The sequence below is a fragment of the Xyrauchen texanus genome, chromosome 11, assembly GCF_025860055.1.
Source record: "Xyrauchen texanus isolate HMW12.3.18 chromosome 11, RBS_HiC_50CHRs, whole genome shotgun sequence".
Taxonomy (NCBI): Eukaryota; Metazoa; Chordata; class Actinopteri; order Cypriniformes; family Catostomidae; genus Xyrauchen; species Xyrauchen texanus.
Window position 1 is genome coordinate 207,501 of NC_068286.1, and position 20,000 is coordinate 227,500.

The 20,000-nt window shown below is 43.5% G+C and overlaps 3 protein-coding genes across 3 annotated transcripts in view; all 3 read right to left on the reverse strand.

The window, feature by feature from the left end:
- LOC127652202 (transmembrane channel-like protein 7) overlaps window positions 1–7,680 on the reverse strand; it is a 42,536-nt gene extending 34,856 nt beyond the window's left edge. Inside the window, exons 1-2 of the mRNA XM_052138331.1 lie at window positions 7,537–7,680; window positions 4,735–4,975 (exon numbers count right to left, since the gene is read on the reverse strand). Coding sequence (XP_051994291.1) covers window positions 4,735–4,975; window positions 7,537–7,555 — 260 coding nt within the window. The 5' untranslated portion in view covers window positions 7,556–7,680. The remainder of the gene's footprint in view (window positions 1–4,734; window positions 4,976–7,536) is intronic.
- Window positions 1–20,000, reverse strand: part of LOC127652205 (zinc finger protein 501-like) — a 277,426-nt gene that overhangs the window by 38,899 nt on the left and 218,527 nt on the right. The window lies entirely within an intron of this gene.
- The window catches only part of LOC127652206 (transcription factor Sp6-like), an 11,835-nt gene continuing 3,955 nt past the window's right edge, over window positions 12,121–20,000 (reverse strand). Inside the window, exon 2 of the mRNA XM_052138338.1 lies at window positions 12,121–13,402. Within this exon, the coding sequence (XP_051994298.1) occupies window positions 12,456–13,295 (840 nt within the window). The 5' untranslated portion in view covers window positions 13,296–13,402 and the 3' untranslated portion in view covers window positions 12,121–12,455. The remainder of the gene's footprint in view (window positions 13,403–20,000) is intronic.

Here is a 20,000-nt window from a genome sequence, read left to right on the forward strand (position 1 = left end):
ATGCGTTCATGACCTCAAGACTAGATTATTGTAATGCATTACTGGGAGGATGTCCAGCAAGATCAATAAATAAACTTCAATTGGTTCAAAATGCAGCAGCCAGAGTGCTGACAAGAAACAAGAAATATGATCATATTAGCCCCATTTTATCATCGTTACATTGTTACCTGTTCAATTCCGTATTAATTTTAAAATTCTGTTAACGACATACTGTAACGAACACAAGTTGACACAGTCACAATGTCGGGGTAAAACAGCTTTATTCAAAAAGCAGGCAACAGTACAAAAGGGCAAATCCAGAGAAGAGTAGTCGAGGGGAGCGTAAGGTCGAAGCCGGGGAATCAGAGTATGACAAAACGAAACAAGCGAGAGGAAAAGACAGGGGAAGCTAGGGGAACACTAGAGCTGGCAAAGCGAAGGGGTAAACTAAACAATAACCAACAAGCGTGAAGCGAAAGGGCAGCGTATATATAGGGGAAAACGAACAGTGCAAGTGAGACTAATAATCTAGTAACTGGAACGAGTGCGGGTGAAACTAATAACAGAGAACATGAACGCTAACAAGGGGACTGTGGAGCTAAACAAGGGACAAAAGTAAAACTTACGGAAGACGAAAAGGGGCAAAATGGGCAAAGAAGAGGTAAGGGCAAAACGAGACAAGGTAAATGTTACAGAGCCCCCCCTCAAGGGATCGGATACCAGACGATCCCAACGAACAAAAACCCAGGACAGAAAACCCACAAAAACCCAAAAACAAAATGGGGGCACCAGGGGCAGACAGGCAGACCGGGGGCACAAGAACGAGAGGGCAGTCCAAGGGGCACAGAGGGTAGGCAGGAAGTCCAAGAGGGCAACGAGGGGCAGACAGGCAGTCCAAGGGGGCAACGAGGGGCAATAAGAAGGTCCACGAGGGCACAAAGGGAAATTAAACAGTCCACGGGGCCAATAGGCAGTACAAGGCAAGGTCATGGGGAACATAGCGGAAAGGCGGGTGGCCGGGAGATCTGGGGGGCAGCCATAGGGCAGAGACAGGGTCAGGGGGCCTGGAAGGCAACTGTAGGACAGGGACTGGGTCCGGGGGCCTGGAAGGTGACCACAGGACAGGGGGACTAGACTAGGAGTCCTGGGAGGTGGCCACGGGACAGGAATAGGGTCAGGAGGCCAGGGATGAGGCAACAGGGTCGGGACAGGGTCAGGAGGCCACCGGACAGGGTCAGGAGGCCAGGGAAGAGGCCACAGGACAGGAAGAGGGTCAGGAGGCCAGGGAAAAGGCCACAGGACAGGAAGAGGGTCAGGAAGTCCGGGAAGAGGAACGGTTACTGGGGAGGCTGGCAGAACCAAGTGAGGAAGGGTTTCCGGGGGCGGAGCCGTGAAAGGCGGGGCCGTGGAGGACTTGGGAGATGGAGTCCTGGAAGGCGGAGCCGTGGGAGACTCGGCAGGCGGGGCACAGAGAGACTGAGGAGGCGGCGCCGAGGAAGGCTCGGGGGGCTCAAGAGGTGGTGCCATAGGGGGTCCAAGAGACAGGGCAGAGGGAGGTGGTGCCGCAGGAGGCTCTAGAGGCGGAGACCTGGAAGGCCCTGGCGGCGGAGCCGATGGAGGCGGCACCGTAGGAGGCTCTAGAGGCGGGGGCCTGGAAGGCTCAGGAGGTGGAGCCAATGACGGTGGCGCAGTGGGAGGCTCTAGAGGCGGAGGCCTGGAAGGCTCTGGAGGTGGAGCCGAAGGAGGCTTTAGGGGCGAAGACCTGGAAGGCTCTGGAGGCGGAGCCAAGTGGGGTGGCGCTGTGGGAGGTTTCTGAGGCGAAGACCTGGCAGGCTCTGTAGTCTCTGGGGGTAGAGCCGTAGGAGGCTCGGGAGGCTGAGCCACAGGAGGCTCGGGAGGCGGAGCTCTAGAAGGCTCTGGAGTCTCTGGGAGCAGAGCCGTAGGAGGCTCTGAAGGCGAAGCCGTAGGAGGCTCGAGAGGCGGAGCCCTAGAAAGCTCTGGAGTCTCTGGGAGCAGAGCCGTAGGAGGCTCGGGAGGTGGAGCCGTAGGAGGCTCTGGAGAGGAAGCCGTAGGAGGCTCGGGAGGCGGAGCCGTAGGAGGCTCGAGAGGCGGAGCCCTAGAAAGCTCTGGAGTCTCTGGGAGCAGAGCCGTAGGAGGCTCGGGAGGTGGAGCCGTAGGAGGCTCTGGAGGGGGAGCCGTAGGAGGCTCGGGAGGCGGAGCCGTAGGAGGCTCGGGGAGAAAGGTCGTGGAAGACTCGAGAGATGGAGCCCTGAGAGGCTTGAGAGGAGGAGGAGCCCTGGAAGACTCGAGAGACGGAGCCCTGAGAGGCTCGAGAGGAGGAGGAGCCCTGTAAAACTCGAGAGACAGAGCCCTGAGAGGCTCGAGAGGAGGAGGAGCCCTGAAGACTGGAGGCAGCCCTGAGAGGCTGGAGAGGAGGAGCCCTGGAAGACTGAGGCGGAGCCCTGAGAGGCTCGAGAGGAGGAGGAGCCCTGGAAGACTCGAGAGACGGAGCCCTGAGAGGCTCGAGAGGCTTGAGCCGTGGAAGACTCTGAGGGCGGAGCAACCATAAGACATCGGATACTTCATATGCCATTGTCTGAACCTTGGATTTAGGATGGACCACACCGAACCTCACCGAAATTACCGGCATGTTCAACTGTGTTTCACCTCACTGATCTCTGCCTGCATCACTAAACTGAAATTACCTGCCAGTTGCACTGCGATGAACCTCACTGATCTCTGCCTGCATCACCTCGGTCTATTGAGGGACTGCGCTCTTGAAATGGAATGCATAGACTAACAATTGCCAACAAAAGCCTTCATCAGCCAATTAACAAGGACAACTGCATCTATGTGAACTTCTGCAATTAATTCTGGATGAACTTCAAAGCCTGTGGTCATTAATCTTACAGTTCAAACACAATCTATGTTTAAACAATGACCCTTAACCCTTACTTAGTTTAATAATTTTAAACCATGATTTGAACTATACACAAGTAATATTTACATTATATTCATGATGTTAGCCCGAGGGGAACTGGCCCCCACGGTGAGTCTGGTTTAGGGTTAGGGTGGGGTTAGTCAGAGGGGAACTGGCCCCCACAGTAAGTCTGGTTTAGGGTTAGGGTGGGGTTAGTCAGAGGGGAACTGGCCCCCACAGTGAGTCTGGCTTAGGGTTAGGGTGGGGTTAGTCAGAGGGGGACTGACCCCCACAGTGAGTCTGGTTTAGGGTTAGGGTGGGGTTAGTCAGAGGGGAACTGGCCCCCACAGTAAGACTGGTTTAGGGTTAGGGTGGGGTTAGTCAGAGGGGGACTGACCCCCACAGTGAGTCTGGCTTAGGGTTAGGGTGGGGTTAGTCAGAGGGGAACTGGCCCCCACAGTGAGTCTGGTTTAGGGTTAGGGTGGGGTTAGTCAGAGGGGATCTGGCCCCCACAGTGAGTCTGGTTTAGGGTTAGGGTGGGGTTAGTCAGAGGGGATCTGGCCCCCACAGTGAGTCTGGTTTAGGGTTAGGGTGGGGTTAGCCAGAGGGGAACTGGCCCCCACAGTGAGTCTGGTTTAGGGTTAGGGTGGGGTTAGCCAGAGGGGAACTGGCCCCCACAGTGAGTCTGGTTTAGGGTTAGGGTGGGGTTAGTCAAAGGGGAACTGACCACCACAGTGAATCTGGTTTCTCCCAAGGTTATTTTTCTCCATTAATCCACATCTTATGGAGTTTTGTGTTCCTCGCCACAGTCGCCTACAGCTTGCTCACTGGGGTTATTAATACAATTATTATTTAATGACTTATTTTTAAACACGATTAAGAATCGTATTTTATCTAATTACACAATGATGATTCATCGACATTATAGACATTACAGTTTTATCGTCTGTTAATGCTGATCTTCTGTAAAGCTGCTTTGAAACGATGTGTGTTGTGAAAGGCGCTATACAAATAAAATTTACTTGACTTAAATATTGCATTCAAATCACAACTAATCAATTATTCGACTGATTATGTGAAGTAACTTTCATATGTTTAAAGCATTGTTATAGCATATATATCTGCTTCTGTGAGAGATGTCATCTTTCCTCACCACAGCTGATAAAGCAGCACAAATATCTAGATTATTATTTAAAAATTATCAAGCATGTGGTATGTGTTGCACCGGTTTTCACCACGAGTAGTGTCGCCGGTGTGAGCGGTATCTAACGAGCTGTGTGACAGATCGGCACTGAGCAACAGCAAAGAGCGCAAGACGAGTAAAAGTCATTGGGAAGCAGCAGAAACATCTCCTGAACCGCCGTCTCATCATTATCTTCAGCTGCTTTTCCGTGTTGCGCAAATGAGTACAATAATGGGCTAAGTTCTGTGTTGGCATGTAATCATGAAATCAAGTGTCCCGTTGCCATGTGCGTGAGAATTCAATTTGAGCTTGTAATTTAGCTCGTTAGTGGTCAAATGTGTGTGTGGTTGATTCATGCACCCTGCGATCAGTTTTGTAGGACGCGCTTGTTTTTAGGATATGTGTGTGTTTATAACATCTGTCTCTGGCGGGCGCATAAGTGCCACAGCGCGGCCACGTTCTCAGAAATGTTTTTCATCCCAGCCCTACCTCAGTCGGGTCACTCGCCTAAATATTTCTTCACAGTTGCACTGAAGAGCCCTCAGCGGGATTTGATAATATGAAAACAAATCAAGGTTTTGATGTAAAATGAAAATCATATGTTGCAGTATTTCTTGGTCACTAATGAAATAAATGTTACAGAAGAACTCACTTTTCAATCCGTTTGTCCTGCATGCTCTTAGGAAGATCTCTGACGGGTCGCAGCTCCTCGCCGCTATGAACAGGTTTCTGCTCCGCCCATTTCCCACTGGTGATTGACGGCTGTCGGCTCCGCCCACTTCCCCGCCTCCTGGCGCTGCCACTGGATTTCCTCCGGTACAGAAGAGACTGATAACTGGGCAGCTGATCCAACAGCAGGTGACTGGCAGGAGCGTGCCGATCCGGGAGAAACACTGACACAAACACAACACGACTTTATTTTCTAACATTCCTTTCAAAAATGAAAGATGGAGCTGCTGTGAATAAGACCTGGGGAACCTGAGGACCTTTCCAAAATGCAAGGGACACATTCATTCATTCATTCATTCATTCATTCAAATGCGAAGACTATTTGAGACTAGAAAAATCACAAAGTCAAATGAACTTCTCAAATGAACTGTCATTATCACTTCTGTCTTGATGAATGGTGTATTAGAATGACCCTTTCTGAATTAAACAGGCTCACGTCAGGTCATGTGACAGCAGGGATGTTCTTTTCTTTGGGTCGGAAGTTCAACAAGTCATGGTCATCCATTTATTTGTATTAATATTGATGGAGCAAAACCATTTGTGTGAAAAGAAATAACAACAGTAGATTAGGTATTTAAAAGGTGGTGAGGGGGCAACACCTGGGGTAAAATCCATCAGTGGGTTTAAAGTGATATTGTGTAGGTAACGGGGGCAATAGTTATAGAGCACAATATGTGAACTAATAAAAACTCTTTTGAGACAGTGTTTTTTCAGTAACACATGAACATGACACTTATCCAGAATATAACTTCAGAACATCTCAAGAACTCAAACAAATGAATATTCTTCATCTCTATTTGCTTTTAATGGGGGGCTTTACCTTCAACTATTGGGCAGTTACTGAAACACTTCTGCCCCGTTGTACTCACTTCTCAAAATGAAACAGGATTAAACACTTAAATCAACATGTAGATCTTCAATAGCACGTCTGAGCAAACGTGTCTCATCTGATGTGATATGCTGAAATAAATCAGTTTTCTAAAGTTTCATTTCCAGAAGTATTACAGTAGCACTGTATGAGTATGCAGTGAGTAGTGCAGAAGTATTACAGTAGCACTGAATGAGTATGCAGTGAGTAGTGCAGAAGTATTACAGTATCACTGTATGAGTATGCAGTGCATAAGTATTACAGTAGCACTGAATGAGTATGCAGTGAGTAGTGCAGAAGTATTACAGTAGCACTGAATGAGTATGCAGTGAGTAGTGCAGAAGTATTACATTAGCACCGAATGAGTATGCAGTGAGTAGTGCAGAAGTATTACAGTAGCACTGAATGAGTATGCAGTGCATAAGTATTACAGTAGCACTGTATGAGTATGCAGTGAGTAGTGCAGAAGTATTACAGTAGCACTGAATGAGTATGCAGTGAGTAGTGCAGAAGTATTACAGTAGCACTGAATGAGTATGCAGTGAGTAGTGCAGAAGTATTACAGTAGCACTGTATGAGTATGCAGTGCAGAAGTATTACAGTAGCACCGAATGAGTATGCAGTGAGTAGTGCAGAAGTATTACAGTAGCACTGTATGAGTATGCAGTGCATAAGTATTACAGTAGCACCGAATGAGTATGCAGTGCAGAAGTATTACAGTAGCACTGTATGAGTATGCAGTGAGTAGTGCAGAAGTATTACAGTAGCACTGTATGAGTATGCAGTGCATAAGTATTACAGAAGCACCGAATGAGTATGCAGTGAGTAGTGCAGAAGTATTACAGTAGCACTGTATGAGTATGCAGTGCAGAAGTATTACAGTAGCAATGTATGAGTATGCAGTGTGTAGTGCATAAGTATTACAGTAGCACCGAATGAGTATGCAGTGAGTAGTGCAGAAGTATTACAGTAGCACTGTATGAGTATGCAGTGCATAAGTATTACAGCAGCACTGAATGAGTATGCAGTGAGTAGTGCATAAGTATTACAGTAGCACTGTATGAGTATGCAGTGAGTAGTGCAGAAGTATTACAGTAGCACTGTATGAGTATGCAGTGCATAAGTATTACAGTAGCACCGAATGAGTATGCAGTGAGTAGTGCAGAAGTATTACAGTAGCACTGTATGAGTATGCAGTGCATAAGTATTACAGTAGCACTGTATGAGTATGCAGTGCAGAAGTATTACAGTAGCACTGTATGAGTATGCAGTGAGTAGTGCTGAAGTATTACAGTAGCACTGTATGAGTATGCAGTGCATAAGTATTACAGTAGCACCGAATGAGTATGCAGTGAGTAGTGCAGAAGTATTACAGTAGCACTGTATGAGTATGCAGTGCATAAGTATTACAGTAGCACCGAATGAGTATGCAGTGAGTAGTGCAGAAGTATTACAGTAGCAATGTATGAGTATGCAGTGAGTAGTGCAGAAGTATTCAAACACGTCCAGACTAGGTCTGTTCCTCATACTTTAACAACACAAATCCAAATAATCTTCCTTTTCTACTGAGGTCAAAGTTAATTTCTCTGTTAACAACTGTCATTACACACGCGCGCACAAACACACGCGCGCGCGCACACACACACACACACACACAATACACAATACACAATACACACGCACAAACAGGTTTCTTATTTCACTGGATACAGACACAAACAATCATCTCAAGTTTCATGATCTTTATAATTTCATGTGATTACTCGTTTAAAACTGAAATCTAACTTAACACGATCATTACTCTCGCGCGAAGTTCCCGACACACAACAAACACACGATAAAGATCAATAAACTCACCCGCGTCAGCCGCGTCCATCCTCTGACTCTAATCAAACGCTAGGAATAATAATAATAATAAGTGATGTGGCGCGTTATGAGCGTTTATTACAGTTTCAGTCTGCTGTTTAGTGTCGTCATGTGTTGTTCTGTGTTTCCGGTTCAGTGTCGCCGCCTGCTGCTCATCAACACAAATCAATTAAACACACAGTACCACTTACTTTTGATTGTAAACATTTCTGTTGAAATATCGCTGCCGTTTAATTACACTGATTCGACCTCAACAGTGCTGTGAATATTATCTCCATGTTTAGATTGAACATTTTAATTAATATTGTCTACATTTATAAATGGGTTAGCTTTAGTTTTGTAGAATGTTTTTATTACATATAAATATATATATAACATTATATAGTCAGAGTGTCTGGTAAATTAATGGTAGTTTAATCTCTTTTTCATTCAATTGCCGTTCAGTGATTTTTGGCACATGGTGACAATTTTACACAATCAGATTTTCCACCTGCCAGGATTCCCTCATTCTTCTGTCAGAGTGCTTGATTATTTTTATTGTATTGCCAGGTTATGGTAGCCACAATTGTTTATATTATCATAAACATTTAACATGTGTGTGGGCCTTTGCAGTGTGTCTTCATGGACTGCAAGACAGATAACACAACTATGACTTTATGTAGATGATCAATGATTAAAAAAACTTAAAAGGTTATGTTGCCATCCCAAAGACGGCTTTGGTCCTTGACCCCATGGGAGAAAGTTTGTCAAATCTTAAGCGATGCCAGGATGCCACAAGGTAGTTGAAGTTGTTAATCTACAAAATGTACTTTTTATGTGCTAAATCTATCATTTCTATTCAAATAAATTCAGTTACGTTTCAATGTTACGATAATAATGATTTTCATATGTTAAGGGATTTTTGGCGACACAAGGGATGTAATGTGTTCAAGCGATACACTGCCTTACCCAAAACAACAAGATGGCACATCCTGTGGTGTCTTTGCTTTGAAAGTAAGAGATGCAGAATAGCTCATGTATGTTATCCCAAACTGAATACCCTAAACTCATTCATGTCATTCATGCGCTCATATGTGATAAGTGATATATTAGTAAACACGTCATTTGCTTCTCCCCAGAATGCAACGCTGTGCCAGTTGATCCGTGATCGACAGGTGAGTGAATGATCATCGAGTCTGATGCTGCTCTCGTTTGTATTCCTAACATACAGTATTAATCATATGTGGTGTGAACTGAGTGACAGTATCAGTCACAGGAGGTCAACCTGAATTAATAACAGTTATTATTCATTCTAACATCTTATAGAGTTTAGGGATCATTACCACAGTCGCCTTTGCCATGCTCACTGGGGTCAATCTTTTTTAAAGCATGATTTTATATGACGTATTCATTTAACCAGACAATGATGACTTTAAGATATTACAGACATTACAGCATGAGTTTGAAAAGGTGTGTGTTGTGAAAAGTGCTACACAATTAAATTGACTTGACTCATGCATGAAGTAATTCTATAATAGTTATAATTATTTATAGACACTGAACAATAAGTGGTATTTATGCATCCTCAAGTAAAAACATCCCGGTGTCATTAGAGGTTTATCTCAGTTAGTGACGTGTTTCCTCACACAGTCAGCATCAGCATCGCTTTAATAATCTGTGAGCACTTATGAGCACTGGAGGATTTCCCTGGACTCTGTTGTAATATTGATCATTTATGTATATTATATCAATATTTGCTGTTTAATTATGCTGGTCACAGTCAAACAAGTGTCAGAAATGTTGCTCTTTTTAAATAAAAGCATGTTTTTCAGGCTGGTGCAGTTATTGTGGTTACACTACAATAAACAAAATCTCAAACAGGTGATTGGCTCTTTTAACGTAAAACTGTATGAGCGCTCCGCCTCCTCCGTATACTGACGGACTTTAAGCTGAAATGTGAAACTGCTGCATCACCAAATATTAAAACGAAACATTGTTTTCAAACAGCTTTCTGAATACCCCTGACAAATAGTCCCGCCCACGACAGATAGTCCCACCCACGACAGATAGTACCGCCCCTGACAGATTGTACCGCTACTACAGATAGTCTCGCCCCCGACAGATAGTCCCGCCCACGACAGATCGTACTGCCCCCGACAGATAGTCCTGCCCACGACAGATAGTACCGCCCCTGACAGATTGTACCGCTACTACAGATAGTCTCGCCCCCGACAGATAGTCCCGCCCACGACAGATCGTACTGCCCCCGACAGATAGTCCTGCCCACGACAGATAGTACCGCCCCTGACAGATTGTACCGCTACTACAGATAGTCTCGCCCCCGACAGATAGTCTCGTCACCGACAGATAGTTCCACCCCCAACAGATAGTACCACCACTGACAGATAGTACCGCCCCCAACAGATAGTCCAGCCCACTACAGATAGTACCACCACCGACAGATTGTCCCGCCCAGGACAGATAGTCCCATCCCCGACAGAGAGTCCCACCCCGACTCAAACCATTGGTCGAGTCAGTGCTGCTGATGAACAAACAGATGAATGTTTGAATGTGCCACAGTTGCAGCGTGTTCAGGGAAATCAATGGTTGTGTTGTTCTGTTTGTGAGTCATGTGACGTGTTGTTGTTTCAGGACAGTCACTGCAGGACGTTTGAATGCACATGCACACGCTGCTCTCCAGAACATGAAGGAACATGAGAGCGTGAGTGACACACACACACACACACACACACACACACACACACACTCATTTACTCACCCTTATGCTGTTCCAAACCTGAGTTTCTCTGTTGAGTGGAACACAAATTGACATGTTTTGAAGAATATTATTTCAGTGAGCACGTGCTGTCAAGCTCAAAAAAGGATGAAAAGCATGATCAAAGTGTCATCAAATGATTTTAAAACTAGTCCAGATGACTTGTGTGTTATGTTCCAAGTCTTCCGATGTCATATTGTAGTTGAATCACAGTCAAACTTGTGTGATTGGTCACGTGACATGCAAAAGCCAATGGGATTGATTAATGGCAGAGCTGTATGCTCTCAGAAGAGCTGGAATATAAAGACTGAAGTCTGTAGTTCTTTCAGTGAGTTCAGCAGACATTATGTGTTGGACAACCAGACGTCCACCGGCCTGAAGGTGAACACACATCATCCAATCACGAGCGCTCGAGTTTGATTTACATACAGTGTCATTATCGCCATTTTTAACCATTTAATAATTCATCTTATTTCAGGAGGACGCTCACGAATCACAGGAACATGATTTCATTTCTGCTGTAAATATGAATGTTTTTAAATGTGTCTGTATGTGTCTCGTGCTGTTCAGTGTGTGAGTCTATAAACTCCTCACACTCACAAACCCATTTGAAGCGTGCAGCATACGCAAACCACATGTTCCTCACAGTACATCCTTACTGTGTAATACATGTTCAATTGTTGTGCTGAATGAGTCTCTGTCACTGTCAGGATATCCTGAGGGTGGAGTTTGTCATTCCACCCAATCGCATATTGATCATTTGCACAGGCAGAGGGGGCGGGCTCATCTGGCTCATTATCTAATTAGTGCAGCTGCTGAAACTTAGAGTCAATCAGCAATCACCTCAACATGCTGTACAGTGTGTGTCATCAAGCCACTCAAATTGTCAAATCAATGTGTGTGTGTGTGTGTGTGTGTGTGTGTGTGTGTGTGTGTGAGCGTGTATTTATCACTTTGTGGGGACCAAATGTCCCCATAAGGATAGTAAAACCCGAAATTTTTGACCTTGTGGGGACATTTTGTCGGTCCCCATGAGGAAAACAGCTTATAAATCATACTAAATTATGTTTTTTGAAAATGTAAAAATGCAGAAAGTTTTCTGTGAGGGTTAGGTTTAGGGGTAGGGTTAGGTTTAGGGGATAGAATATAAAGTTTGTACAGTATAAAAACCATTATGTCTATGGAAAGTCCCCATAAAACATGGAAACACTACGTGTGTGTGTGTGTTTGTTTGTTTGTATGTGTGTGTGTGAGTGTTTGTGTGTGAGTGTTTGTGTGTGTGTGTGAGTGTTTGTGTGTGTGAGTGTTTGTGTGTGTGTGTGTTTGTGTGTGTGTGTGTGTTTGTGTGTGTGTGTGTGTGTGTGTGTGTTTGTGTTTGTGTTTGTGTGTGTGTTTGTGTATGTGCGTGTGTGTGAGTGTTTGTGTATGCGTGTGTGTGTGTGTTTGTGTGTGTGTGTGTTTGTGTTTGTGTATGCGTGTGTGTGTTTTTGTGTGTGTATGTGTGTGTCTCTGTGTGTGTGTGTGTGTTTTTTAAAATTGTATTTAATTAAAAATGTATTTTCTATAATATCAAATATTATAATCTCAACTTGTTGCAGTAAATAATTGTAATTATAATTATTATATAATATATATAATTCTTCTCAAATGTCACTTTAAGGTGACTTGATTTTTAGACTTCTACTAATTTCAAAGATTGTTCTGTGTTCTTTGTAATGAACCCTCGCACTGAGAATTGGGGAGAATTAAAACAAAAAGTGATTAATCATTCATAACATCATTAATCAGTGAAACGAATGAGAATGTATTGATCAGGCCATTTATTTTTAGACTGATTTTCTTAACACAATATCACAAAACATACAGTATATGAAACATATGTTATATTCATTCCTATAGCAAACATATTACAAATCTAGAGAGTACAATTACATAAAAATACACAGCAAACACATGATCTTTAAGTTAAACACCAAAATGTAAACAATTAGAAACAGTTATAAATATTATTATAAATGCTTAAAGTCGTGTTGGATGCTGATCACACCTGCTGTTTTCACCACAGATATGAATTCATAACAATCCCTCATGAATTCCTCTGGAGGTGTTTGTTTATTGGCCGTAAGATTCAGCGGTAACCAGCGGCTGCTAGCGGTTAGCTGTTAAGCACCGCTGTTTCATCTTCATCGTTTTCTGATTCTGTCTTCACTCTGAGCAGTGATGTGCCACCTGTGACACCTATTGTTGCAGGTACTGGCGTCGCCTTGCAACTCTCTTCGGCGCCTTGGCATGGCGACTCATGAACGCGAGCGTGTTTAGCAAGGTGATCTGCGCGCAGGAAGACCCGCGGACACGAGGAGCAGCCAAAGCGCTTGGCGCCAGTGTGCGTCTGCAGGTGGTGTTGCAGCTCGTCCGAGCGGGTGAAGCGTTTCCCGCAGAACAGCCAGTTGCAGACGAAGGGTCGATCACCGCTGTGCCAGCGCAGGTGTGCTTTCAGGTGTGACGTCTTCACATAGGCTTTCCCGCAGCCGGGGATGTGGCAGTTGTGCAGGTGCTTGCGTTTGCCATTGGTTCCCAGAGATTCAGCATTCAGGCAGTTGGGACAGCGGCAGGAAGCCTGACCGGGAGTGCGGCCGCCGGTGCGACGCTGAGATTTGGGCCGTGCAGATGCACTCGTGGTGTCCTGTTGCTCCTCGGAGGGGTACGATGGCAATGCCTGCGGCAGCAGATCCTGTGTCAGGGGCTCCATCTTAAAACCCTCAGGCGGGTAGTGCAGTGCGGAGTGGGCGGAGCTAGAGGGAGGCAGGCAGCACATCTGAGTGTCTGGGCTGTAGGGGCTCATGGACCCACCTTGCCCCGCCCCCACACTCAGTCCCGCCCCCTGCAGGTCCATCCAACTGCCTGCGGCTCCAGTGTGCATGTCCCACCAGCCTGGCACGCCCACCTCCTCCTGCGGTGGTCCAGGGCGTAACCAGGGGTCATACGGGTGTGCCATAGTGTGTGCGTGCGTGTGTGTGCGTGTGAGGGAATATGTGTGTGTATGTGTGTGTATGACTGTATCACCACATGACTGTGAATGGGATCTGATATCACTGACTGAACCTGTGGAAGCAAAACAAACATAAAAACATTACAGTCAGCAAACCACACGCACGTGCACACACATACTATACTGTACTATATACACACACTTTTATGATTGTTAACCAAAAGGGTTATAAAAGAGTCTCACTCTGTTTTCTTTTAATCTACTCAAACCCGTGTCACAGGACAGAGTCTAAAGCCCAGCGTATGCTTCCTTTTATATGCATACACTTGCGTTTATGTACAGGGTGAGAGACATCGTCATCAGCAGACTGCTTGAGCACTGTATGTGTGAAGCCGGATTGTTCCAACCGTGCATCTCTCTGCATGTAGACTGCAAATATTCCTTTAAGGGAAACAATTTCACTCATAACTCTGTTGTGACGTGTGGGTCAAAAGTATGTAACTGAATCATATAGCTGGACACTAATCTCATTCAAGAATGTTTGAGTCATGTAGCACATTAATCCAGAAAACACTCTTACGACGTATGTTTGAGTCATGTAGCAAATTAATCCAGAAAACACCCTTACGACGTGTGTTTGAGTCATGTAGCGCATTAATCCAGAAAACACTCTTACGACGTGTGTTTGAGTCATGTATCACATTAATCCAGAAAACCCTCATACGACGTATGTTTGAGTCATGTAGCACATTAATCCAGTAAACCCTCATACGACGTATGTTTGAGTCATGTAGCACATTAATCCAGAAAACCCTCATACGACGTATGTTTGAGTCATGTAGCACATTAATCCAGAAAACACTCTTACGACGTGTGTTTGAGTCATGTAGCACATTATCCAGAAAACACTCTTACGACGTGTGTTTGAGTCATGTAGCCCATTAATCCAGAAAACCCTCATACGACGTATGTTTGAGTCATGTAGCACATTAATCCAGAAAACACTTACGACGTGTGTTTGAGTCATGTAGCACATCAATCCAGAAAACACTCTTACGACGTGTGTTTGAGTCAAGTAGCACATTAATCCAAAAAACACTCATACGACGTGTGTTTGAGTCATGTTGCACATTAATCCAGAAAACACTGTTACGACGTGTGTTTGAGTCATGTAGCGCATTAATCCAGAAAACACTTATACGACGTGTGTTTGAGTCATGTAGAACATTAATCCAGAAAACACTCTTACGACGTGTGTTTGAGTCATGTAGCACATTAATCCAGAAAACACTCTTACGACGTATGTTTGAGTCATGTAGCACATTAATCCAGAAAACACCCTTACGACGTGTGTTTGAGTCATGTAGCACATTAATCCAAAAAACACTCTTACGACGTGTGTTTGAGTCATGTAGCACATTAATCCAGAAAACACTCTTACGACGTATGTTTGAGTCATGTATCACATTAATCCAGAAAACACCCTTACGACGTGTGTTTGAGTCATGTAGCGCATTAATCCAGAAAACATCCTTACGACGTGTGTTTGATTCATGTAGCACATTAATCCAAAAAACACTCATACGATGTGTGTTTGAGTCATGTAGCACATTAATCCAGAAAACCCTCATACGACGTATGTTTGAGTCATGGAGCGCATTGATCCAGAAAACACCCTTATGACGTGTGTTTGAGTCATGTAGCACATTAATCCAAAAAACACTCTTACGACGTGTGTTTGAGTCATGTAGCGCATTAATCCAGAAAACACCCTTACGACGTGTGTTTGAGTCATGTAGCACATTAATCCAAAAAACACTCATACGACGTGTGTTTGAGTCATGTAGCACATTAATCCAGAAAACCCTCATACAACGTATGTTTGAGTCATGTAACACATTAATCCAGAAAACACTCTTAGGACGTGTGTTTGAGTCATGTAGCACATTAATCCAGAAAACCCTCATACGACGTGTGTTTGAGTCATGTAGCACATTAATCCAGAAAACACTCTTACGACGTGTGTTTGAGTCATGTAGAACATTAATCCAGAAAACACTCTTACGACGTGTGTTTGAGTCATGTAGAACATTAATCCAGAAAACACTCTTACGACGTATGTTTGAGTCATGTAGCGCATTAATCCAGAAAACACTCTTACGACATGTGTTTGAGTCATGTATCGCATTAATCCAGAAAACACTCTTACGACGTGTGTTTGAGTCATGTATCGCATTAATCCAGAAAACACTCTTACGACGTGTGTTTGAGTAATGTAGCGCATTAATCCAGAAAACACTCTTACGACGTGTGTTTGAGTCATGTAGCGCATTAATCCAGAAAACACTCTTACGACGTGTGTTTGAGTCATGTAGCGCATTAATCCAAAAAACACTCTTACGACGTGTGTTTGAGTCATGTAGCGCATTAATCCAGAAAACACACTTACGACGTGTGTTTGAGTCATGTAGCGCATTAATCCAGAAACACTCTTACGACGTGTGTTTGAGTCATGTAGCCCATTAATCCAAAAAACACTCTTACGACGTGTGTTTGAGTCATGTAGCCCATTAATCCACAAAACACTCTTACAACGTGTGTTTGAGTCATGTAGCACATTAATCCAAAAAACACTCTTACGACGTGTGTTTGAGTCATGTAGCCCATTAATCCACAAAACACTCTTACGACGTGTGTTTGAGTCATGTAGCACATTAATCCAGAAAACACTCTTACGACGTGTGTTTGAGTCATGTAGCACATTAATCCAGAAAACACTCTTACTACGTATGTTTGAGTCATGTAGCCCATTAATCCACAAAACACTCTTACGATGTGTGTTTGAGTCATGTAGCGCATTAATCCAGAAAACACTCTTACGACGTGTGTTTGAGTCATGTAGCACATTAATCCAGAAAACACTCTTACGACATATGTTTGAGTCATGTAGCACACAAATCCAGAAAACAATCTTACGACGTATGTTTGAGTCATGTAGCCCATTAATCCAGAAAACACTCTTACGACGTATGTTTGAGTCATGGAGTACATTAATCCAGAAAACACCCTTACGACGTGTGTTTGAGTCATGTAGCCCATTAATCCACAAAACACTCTTACGACATATGTTTGAGTCATGTAGCACACAAATCCAGGAAACAATCTTACGACGTATGTTTGAGTCATGTAGCCCATTAATCCACAAAACACTCATACGACGTGTGTTTGAGTCATGTAGCACATTAATCCAGAAAACACTCTTACGACGTGTGTTTGAGTCACATTAATCCAAAAAACACTCTTACGACGTGTGTTTGAGTCATGTAGCCCATTAATCCACAAAACACTCTTACGACGTGTGTTTGAGTCATGTAGCACATTAATCCAGAAAACACTATTATGACGTGTGTTTGAGTCATGTAGCACATTAATCCAAAAAACACTCTTACGACGTGTGTTTGAGTCATGTAGCCCATTAATCCACAAAACACTCTTACGACATGTGTTTGAGTCATGTAGCACATTAATCCAGAAAACACTCTTACGACGTGTGTTTGAGTCATGTAGCACATTAATCCAGAAAACACTCTTACGACGTATGTTTGAGTCTTGTAGCCCATTAATCCACAAAACACTCTTACGATGTGTGTTTGAGTCATGTAGCACATTAATCCAGAAAACACTCTTATGACGTGTGTTTGATTCATGTAGCACATTAATCCAGAAAACACTCTTATGACATATGTTTGAGTCATGTAGCACACAAATCCAGAAAACAATCTTACGACGTGTGTTTGAGTCATGTAGCCCATTAATCCAGAAAACACTCTTACGACGTGTGTTTGAGTCATGTAGCGCATTAATCCAGAAAACACTCTTACGACGTGTGTTTGAGTCATGTAGCGCATTAATCCAGAAAACCCTCATACGACGTATGTTTGAGTCATGTAGCACATTAATCCAGAACACACTCTTACGACGTGTGTTTGAGTCATGTAGCGCATTAATCCAGAAAACCCTCATACGACGTATGTTTGAGTCATGGAGCACATTAATCCAGAAAACACCCTTACGACGTGTGTTTGAGTCATGTAGCCCATTAATCCACAAAACACTCTTACGACATATGTTTGAGTCATGTAGCACACAAATCCAGAAAACAATCTTACGATGTATGTTTGAGTCATGTAGCCCATTATTCCACAAAACACTCATACGACGTGTGTTTGAGTCATGTAGCACATTAATCCAGAAAACACTCTTACGACGTGTGTTTGAGTCATGTAGCACATTAATCCAGAAAACACTCTTACGACTTGTGTTTGAGTCATGTAGCACATTAATCCAGAAAAACTCTTACGACGTATGTTTGAGTCGTGTAGCACATTAATCCAGAAAACACTCTTACGACGTGTGTTTGAGTCATGTAGCGCATTAATCCAGAAAACACTCTTACGACGTGTGTTTGAGTCATGTAGCACATTAATCCAGAAAACACTCTTACGACTTGTGTTTGAGTCATGTAGCACATTAATCCAGAAAAACTCTTACGACGTATGTTTGAGTCGTGTAGCACATTAATCCAGAAAACACTCTTACGACGTGTGTTTGAGTCATGTAGCGCATTAATCCAGAAAACACTCTTACGACGTGTGTTTGAGTCATGTAGCGCATTAATCCAGAAAACACTCTTACGACGTGTGTTTGAGTCATGTAGCGCATTAATCCAGAAAACCCTCATACGACGTATGTTTGAGTCATGGAGCCCATTAATCCAGAAAACACCCTTACGACGTGTGTTTGAGTCATGTAGCCCATTAATCCACAAAACACTCTTACGACATATGTTTGAGTCATGTAGCACATTAATCCAGAAAACACTCTTACGACGTGTGTGGGAGTCACATTAATCCACCCCCGACGTGTGTTTGAGTCATGTAGCGCATTAATCCAGAAAACACTCTTACGACATGTGTTTGAGTCATGTAGCACATTAATCCAGAAAACACTCTTACGACGTGTGTTTGAGTCATGTAGCACATTAATCCAGAAAAAACTCTTACGACGTATGTTTGAGTCATGTAGCACATTAATCCAGAAAACACTCTTACGACGTATGTTTGAGTCGTGTAGCACATTAATCCAGAAAACACTCTTACGACGTGTGTTTGAGTCATGTAGCGCATTAATCCAGAAAACACTCTTACGACGTATGTTTGAGTCATGTAGCCCATTAATCCAGAAAACACTCTTACGACGTGTGTTTAAGTCATGTAGCGCATTAATCCAGAAAACACTCTTACGACGTGTGTTTGAGTCATGTAGCGCATTAATCCAGAAAACCCTCATACGACGTATGTTTGAGTCATGGAGCACATTAATCCAGAAAACACCCTTACGACGTGTGTTTGAGTCATGTAGCCCATTAATCCACAAAACACTCTTACGACATATGTTTGAGTCATGTAGCACACAAATCCAGAAAACAATCTTACGACGTGTGTTTGAGTCATGTAGCCCATTAATCCACAAAACACTCTTACGACGTGTGTTTGAGTCATGTAGCGCATTAATCCAGAAAACACTCTTACGACGTGTGTTTGAGTCATGTTGCACATTAATCCAGAAAACACTCATACGACGTATGTTTGAGTCATGTAGCACATTAATCCAGAAAACACTCACACGACGTGTGTTTGAGTCATGTTGCACATTAATCCAGAAAACACTCTTACGACGTGTGTTTGAGTCATGTACCGCATTAATCCAGAAAACACTCATACGACGTATGTTTGAGTCTTGTAGCACATTAATCCAAAAAACACTCTTACGACGTATGTTTGAGTCATGGAGCACATTAATCCAGAAAACCCTCATACGACGTGTGTTTGAGTCATGTAGCACATTAATCCAGAAAACACTCATACGACGTGTGTTTGAGTCATGTTGCACATTAATCCAGAAAACCCTCATACGACGTGTGTTTGAGTCATGTAGCACATTAATCCAGAAAACACTCTTACGACGTGTGTTTGAGTCATGTTGCACATTAATCCAGAAAACCCTCATATGACGTGTGTTTGAGTCATGTAGCACATTAATCCAGAAAACACTCATACGACGTGTGTTTGAGTCATGTTGTACATTAATCCAGAAAACCCTCTTGCGACGTATGTTTGAGTCTTGTAGCGCATTATTCCAGAAAACACTCTTACGACATGTGTTTGAGTCATGTATCGCATTAATCCAGAAAACACTCTTACGACATGTTTGAGTCATGTAGCACACAAATCCAGAAAACAATCTTAAGACGTGTGTTTGAGTCATGTAGCACATTAATCCAGAAAACACTCATACGACGTGTGTTTGAGTCATGTTGCACATTAATCCAGAAAACCCTCATACGACGTGTGTTTGAGTCATGTAGCACATTAATCCAGAAAACACTCTTACGACGTGTGTTTGAGTCATGTTGCACATTAATCCAGAAAACCCTCATACGACGTGTGTTTGAGTCATGTAGCACATTAATCCAGAAAACACTCATACGACGTGTGTTTGAGTCATGTTGTACATTAATCCAGAAAACACTCTTACGACGTATGTTTGAGTCTTGTAGCGCATTAATCCAGAAACACTCTTACGACATGTGTTTGAGTCATGTATCGCATTAATCCAGAAAACACTCTTACGACATATGTTTGAGTCATG